We start from the raw sequence: 7,100 nt of genomic DNA, 5'->3' as shown, positions 1-7,100 counted from the left end.
TATACAGTATATTTCTGTTTAATTGGTATGTAAAATTTTGATAACGCAAACAAATCGACGTGTTTAATGTTATAAGACCGCATTTTGTTTAATACAAGTTAATACAACCTCAATTTTAAGGTCTACAGGCATTTGAATCATATATGCCTTATTCCGTGTAGGTGATTTAATAAAGCCAAAATCAGTGGTTTCGTAAATTGCTTATTTTGAATAGATTTAGTTAAAAATTGTGTTATTTTTTGTAATATTGCTAAAATTAAAGGATGGAAGAAGTTAATTAACCTTGTTTTTGTTGACTAGCGTTAATATTTATTGAAATATAAGCATTTAAAGTTAGGTAGGCCTTATTTGTATCAAGTACCTTACTTGAATACTTTTTTGATTAATTAGCAAGTTAGTTAGTGCATTAAAGAACCACCGGTTCGATTTGAAAAAATATTTTTGCGTTGGATGCCAATTGCCGAGGGCACAGCTTCTTCTAATAAAAAAATTGTTGAATTGAATTCCATAAATTAAAATACTAAATTAGAGACTGATTTCCGCTAACCACAACTGTCAGTTATTTATATCATAAATCCGTCACATTCAAACGAAGATTCCAGAAAAAGCACCTCATCTTGTTACATCCTGCTACATCAAAGGATGCTTTAAAAGCTCCGGGAAGCTTTATGTCTGTGCAATAAAGGGCTTTTTCGTGTAGCAGTCAAATTGATTCCTAGTAAGGAAAAGGAAGTGAGGATTTGGTAGAAAAAGGATATACGGTTTTAGGTTTACACTAGCTTCTGTTTCCGTGTTTGTTTGTGTCTCCTTCTCGCTTTAATTAGTGAAAGAATTTTGATAAAACTTTTCAATGTTAGGTAGTAGTAGTAGGTCTTTTGCATTGCATACAATATGAGGTGTTTCCCTGCGGTATCGAATCAGAAATGAGGAGTGAGGATCTCCCACTAGGTGGACCGACGATCTGGTGAAGGTCGCGGAAGGACCGGTCCTGCACCGCTCGCATCCAGGCACCTCCCGTCTTTGTGGAAATCCTTGGGGGAGGCCTTTGTCCAGCAGTGGACGTCATTTGGCTGCTACGAACGATGGTGTATCTCGGCCTTAAAGATCAAAATATATTTTATGTAGTGTTGCAAAAGCCACACACCATGCTTTGTGGATACACCTTTACTGTTACTTTCCCCGATGCAAATAACATAGGTTAGCGGGTCTAATTTTAAGTTAACATTTACATAATTTGTGGTTAGCTTTAGAAACTAAAGCTTTCTTAAACACCTTGTTGCTGTCTCGGTCACTGTATGTATTTTATAAACTAGCTTTTTCCTACGACTTTGCCTGTGAATATCGGTATAACACAGGGAGACTAAGTATATCAAAGAAAGAAAGAAAAACTGTTTAAAAAGTAGTTATAAACGTATTGAGTATTGAGTATAGTCCAATATCAGTAAGGCTCTGGACAGAAGTCAGCAAGGTTCTGGAGTGGAGGCCATGTACGTTACCTAAATGTTAGGACGTCCACGCAAAAGATGGACCGACGACCTCATAAAAGTAGCAGGAAGGCGTTGGAAGCAGGCCGTTACCAACCGGGCGATGTGGAAATCATTAGGGGAGGCCTATGTTCAGCAGTGGACGTCCTGTGGCTAATGATGATGAGTCCAAAATCATCAACAATACTGATCTGATGTGCATTTGAACCGAAATGGCAACCACACAAATGTTTTTCTCCATAAGTTATATCTACGCCTTCCTCATGAATCACTCTATCAATTGGTGAACCGCATGAAAATCCGTTCAGTAGTTTTTGAGTTTATTGCGAAAAGACAGATGCGGTGGAGGACTTTGTTAATTGTAATAACGATTCGCTATAATAATATATTCTAAATGGTCCCTGTCAGGGATCAAACCCAGTGCGTTTATTTTCTCCGAGCGTTCAAGTTCGACAAACAATAGGTAAATATCAATAAGGTACGTTGTAACAGAATCCGCGGAAAGTTGTAAACTTCATTCAACACTATTTTAAGATTTTATTAGACAGTCAACCATTAATATTGCAATAAAAATGCAAAACAAGCAATAATGGTTGACAAAGGAAGTAAAAAAATGTTTGGCGACTTTCCAGAACTTTCTACTGAAACATATAAACGTCTAGTGCCCTAAATAAATACTTAACCTAATTGCTAGTTTCCTGGTAGAAAATTCCCTTAGGTATAATTATGTCCGGTTTTCGTTTGTTTGTTGTGAAAAAATAAGCAGCCAAAATATTTCGAAATTAGGTCCAAAACGCAAATAAAAAGTTAAAAAAAAACACTGACTTTTTAAAAGAGGTTGTATACTATTTTGAAAGCCGGCAATCGTGGAAACTCTTTGCACTGCACCAAAACAACACGCTCACATTTAAAAAACATAAATGTCACATTGCTTTGTTTACTCGCGGGGGCGGGAAAACTTGACAGCTACGCCGCCATTTTCCGGTCACGTGATCGGCGTAAAGTTTTTAATTTGTTTGTTTTTTACTTGGAAAACGGAAATAATGTTGTTTTTTATAACAAAATGGCCGTCACGTCCGTCCGTGAGTTAGTCGCGCTCAGACTGGTTCGGATTACGAGATGTAAATAGAAACTGGACGAATGCTTTTGGTCGGCTTATTGGGGGTCTTTGGATGACTCACTATAAGGGTGAATGAGACAATAGGGGTATTAGTCATCGTTAGGGGGAAACCTTAGGAAAAGTTAGTAATTTTAGACAGTTTGCGAACTTTACGAAAGTAAGTATAGGTTACAACTATCGTAGTCAAAATTATTGACTGCGAAAATTAACTTTATGAATAGAACATAATTATTCTACATTCTGGACGCGAGAAATGTTAGGTAGTTACTTCTTGTGTACTGAACGGTCTGATCAGCGTGAGGAACTGAGGAATTAGTTTGCCACTGGTAAATTTAAAATTTCTAAAATTGAATTAAATTCTAGTAAAATTAGAGAGAGTCGTGCTCCTGCAGTCAGTGGAGACTAAATGACCTTTTGATGATTTAGGGCTCTTTAAAAATGGCGTTTTGAGCAGGATGCGTTTGCAAGATTTAATTGTCATTTTTGCCCGTATTCTCAAACGATGCTTATTTGAAGCAGCAAATCGAACGCACAGCGTTGAATAGAGCTCTGTGATGCGCACTGCGACACCTCATAGTAATGTTTGTGAATACGGGGTTTGAACCAAATAAACTGTTTTTTTCTTTTTCTTCTTTCTTATTTCCACCATTACAAATTGTCACTTTGTACTTAAATATTTGAATTTAATTAATATTTGCACAGCAATTCCTAGTGCAATGTGATCGCGTGCATCAAAACGCGTAAACATAAATATGAAAGTGATACTTTCCCACTTCAGTACGTCTGTGCAGTCAGCCATCTTTAATTTATGATTCCTGATACTTTATGTAATAAATAATTGTATTTATAATTAAGTAGCGGCCGCCCGCGACTTCGTACGCGTGGATCCCGTTTTACCCACTTAGGGGTGGAGTTTCGTAAAATCCGTTCTTAGTGAGCACCTACGTTCTAAAAGGAACCCCCATGCAAAATTTGAGACTCCTAGCACTTGTAGTTTCTGGGATTTCGTGATGAGTGAGTGAGTCAGTCAGTGACTTTTCGCTTTTATATAGATGGGTAGGTATACTACATAGATATCAACGGCTGGTAGACTTGGTGGTTCGGGTAGCGGATTCGATTCCCGCACAATACAAATATTTGTGTGCAAGACATTTAAATGATAGAGCACACTTTAAAAAATACAGTTTAATTGGATTAAATCGATTAGCGTGCGCTTAATCGAGTTATCTACATAAAATCGATTTGTCATGGCGTTGATTTAAATTAATGGTTGATTAATGAGATTATATCACTAACTCTACATATTAACATGTTTTGAATGGTCATTTATTACGGAGATTTTTAAATGTTACCTTTAGTTATAATTTCCGATTAATTTGGAAACTTTCCTCCGGGACAAACTTGGCCTTCACTGGTTGGGTTATTGGCGGTCAAGCTGTAGATCCTGGCTACACAGGAGTTGCAGCGGTGGGAACGAGAGGTGGGAATAGTCTTGTGGTTATAATTTTTAATAATATTGAAAGAATTATAGAAAGAAAAATTGCTGAAATATCCGTCCGTATCTTGTACTTATGTACTAGTTCCGCGTAACTACTCGTATATTAGGTATATTTAAATGCCAAAGTACCTGACTCTGTCTGTCTGTTAATTTAATATTTCACGTTTACACCACTTCTTCTTCTTATCGTGTCGACATGAAACCTACACAGTGTCAGCCCAAAACTCCGCTACAAGAGTGGCGTTGTCAGCAGCATTTTAATTAAATCCTCCTGCGCGCAGTTGCTCGGGCACTCAGGGCACGACATGTCATATTGTGCTTAGGTATAAATGAAATTTGTTATAGAGATAAGTAGTTAGTTTGAGGGGAAAACATCTAAGAATAGCTTTTTATCCCGGTTTTCAATGACAGACCGTTATAATGGGTGTATCTAAGTACGCGGGTGCAGCCGCGGGCAAAAGTTAGTAAATTAAACATAATTAATTATCAATACGGTACTACGTTGTAATATAAAAACAGAGGTGTCTAAAAAGATATTTAATTATCAATTAAATACCATTTCTAATAAATAGACAAGTTCTAAAAACCATGGCAATCCTTACTTTATGCTGATAACACTATAGATAAGATATCGATTTATCGATAAAACAACGACAAATACTTATAAACGCTTTAGTGTTGATCAACTGCTGAGCTAATTTGTTAAAAATAACTTTAGTTTAATAAAAAAAATCGTATAATGTCTGGTATAAACATTGTTGATGGCGGTGGTGGTGTGCACGTAAGTATTTTACTTGATTTATTTATTAAAAGTAGGTAATTCGGCCTAGAATTAATTAGGCTTTACTTAATTATGGCGCAGGTGCACAATGCCGCAATGCGCGAAAATCCGTATTTCCATATCATCATCATCATTTCAGCCAGGAGGCCTGCATCCAGCGCCTTCCTGCTACCTTTATAAGGTCGGTCTACCTTGTGGTCTTGGCACTTCGTTCCACCTTGTGGTATTAGCGCTTCGTCTTGGTCAATTTCCTTCTTGCTTTTGCCTCCCCAACCTTCTGGCCAGAGTAGGAAGTGTATGCTTGTCGCGACAAGGAAAAATTTCCGTGCTTTTAAGCGATTTTGTGAAAAATATTTAGTTGCTAATTGCTCACATAAGATAAGCCCCCTTAATTTAATTTATTGTCCGTGGTGCATAATCTTTTCTTAAAGGTTTTAAACCTTTGTTTGTCACCTGTCATCCACTTTGCAATGGAGGGAAGTCGAACCTTAATTTCGAACTCCTCCTATGTTCTTCTGATTAATTTCGTTGCGGGTCCAATGACAGTTTAACTTTGCCCCGGGACAAACTTGACCTTCATTGGTTGGGTTTTTGTGGCGGTCAAGCTGTAGATCCTGGCTACACAGGAGTTGCAGTGGTGGGAACGAGAGGTGGGAATAGTCCCGTAAAAGTGTATGCTAACTCTTCGATTTGCCTTGGTACTACCAGTATGACCACGGACAAAACATGAAATTAGAGAAGGTCGTTGTATGACGTCCACTGGTGGACAAAGGTCAAGGATTTCTAAAACGATCACCACATTCAGGCACCTCCTCGTCGGTCCACCTAGCTAGTGGTAGGCCTACTCATACTACGTCTTCCGGCCCGTGGTCACCACTCGAGATCGATGCTCCAACGGTGAACGCTCTACGAGTTATCTGCCCCATAGCCACTTGATTTTAGCAATTCTGCGGGGCTATGTCAGTCACTTTGGTTCTCCTGCGGATCTCCTCATTTCTGATTCGATCATGCAGGGAAACTTCGAGCATAGCACGCTCTATCGCCCTTTGGGTGACCTTGAGGCTCATAGTAAGCGACCACGTCTCAGATCCGTATACCATCATTGGCAACACACACTGGTCAATGACTTTTGTCTTGAGACACTGCGGTATTTCGGACGTGAGAATATCGCGAAGCTTCAGTCGAGTTGGATTCGACGATTGACCTCTTTCTTTCTAATGTACCTCTATTATTTTACAGGTAGTCGAAGGAGATGGTTTCGGAGGTGGAGTTAACGTGGTCGGTGGAGACTACGGCGGCGGCGTGAATGTGGTTGACGGGGGCTCTGGCGGCGTACAAGTGGTGGACGGGGACTCTGGTGGCGTAAATGTGGTCGACGGGGACTCTGGTGGCGTACACGTGGTCGACGGGGATGGCAGTGGCGTTAATGTTGTAGAATAAATAATTAAGAAATCTCATTGGCAGTTATTTTTTATGACACCTTTTGTTTGATCTCCTTAAACGTTAAACAGTTTGCATCCAGGAACAAACATCGGTGTTGTTTTTGGCACTAAATGAGTAATAATTTTACCTTTCTTTGTTTCAAACTTCTTTGCTTTTTGAAAAAGAGACTGATAATAGTGACTGAGTTTCTTGCGCTGCTTCTTCTCAGCACTGGCCCATTTGTTGTCCTGAAGCAGTGGTAGGGTTAATACTGGGACGTGTAAGGCCTCAGCCTCGAACTTAGCGGGCAGCGGGGCGGCGGCGGCGGCGGCGCGGGAGCGGGGCGGGTAACGCAGACCCGTTCTCGAAACCAGCGGGCAGCTCGCGCGGCGCTTTAGCGGCGAAGTGTTGTGTTCGGGGTTGTGTTGTCGAGATATTTGTTTTTATTCGCAAACGAAATGTCTGAACAACGGCGACAATTTTATTTCGATTCAAATTTATTCCTAACGCTCGATTTATTGTGGGCAAAAGAAGGAGTGCGCTCCCCGCTCGATGCCCGCTCCCTCGCCGCTGCCCGCTCGTTGCCCGCTGCCGCCCCGCTGCCGCCCCGCTGCCGCGCCGCTGTTTTCGAGAACCGGTCCATTTGATTTTACGCATAAGATCCTGCCGCTCCCGCGCCGCCGCCGCCGCCGCCCCGCTGCCCGCTAAGTTCGAGGCTGAGGCCTTAAAGTGATTTTTAAAAGCCTACTTTCATTTATAAATAAATTGGTTTTATGAGATTTATTTCAAAATCAA

At 40.2% G+C, this 7,100-nt stretch overlaps 1 protein-coding gene across 1 annotated transcript; it reads left to right on the top strand.

Annotated features, from left to right (window-relative positions):
* Nucleotides 1-4,749: 4,749 nt before the first annotated feature.
* LOC114357192 (ctenidin-3-like) lies at nucleotides 4,750-6,340 on the top strand. The gene is made up of 2 exons (XM_028310699.1): nucleotides 4,750-4,883; nucleotides 6,123-6,340. Exons 1-2 carry the CDS (start codon nucleotides 4,842-4,844, stop codon nucleotides 6,321-6,323), a joined length of 243 nt encoding a protein of 80 aa, XP_028166500.1. The 5' UTR covers nucleotides 4,750-4,841; the 3' UTR covers nucleotides 6,324-6,340.
* The last annotated feature ends 760 nt before the right edge of the window (nucleotides 6,341-7,100 follow it).

This window comes from Ostrinia furnacalis, unplaced genomic scaffold (genome assembly GCF_004193835.3).
Source record: "Ostrinia furnacalis isolate ACB-3 unplaced genomic scaffold, ASM419383v2 OfSCF3063, whole genome shotgun sequence".
NCBI classification, from domain to species: Eukaryota; Metazoa; Arthropoda; class Insecta; order Lepidoptera; family Crambidae; genus Ostrinia; species Ostrinia furnacalis.
Note: the sequence above shows the minus strand (reverse complement) of the source record. Positions and strands in the feature narration are given on the sequence as shown.

Bases quoted from the DNA above. Each gene is read 5' to 3' on its own strand.
- LOC114357192 (XM_028310699.1), top strand. From the start codon at position 4,842: ATGTCTGGTATAAACATTGTTGATGGCGGTGGTGGTGTGCAC. The intron at 4,884-6,122 runs GTAAGTATTTTA...ATTATTTTACAG, and splicing joins ATGGCGGTGGTGGTGTGCAC to GTAGTCGAAGGAGATGGTTT.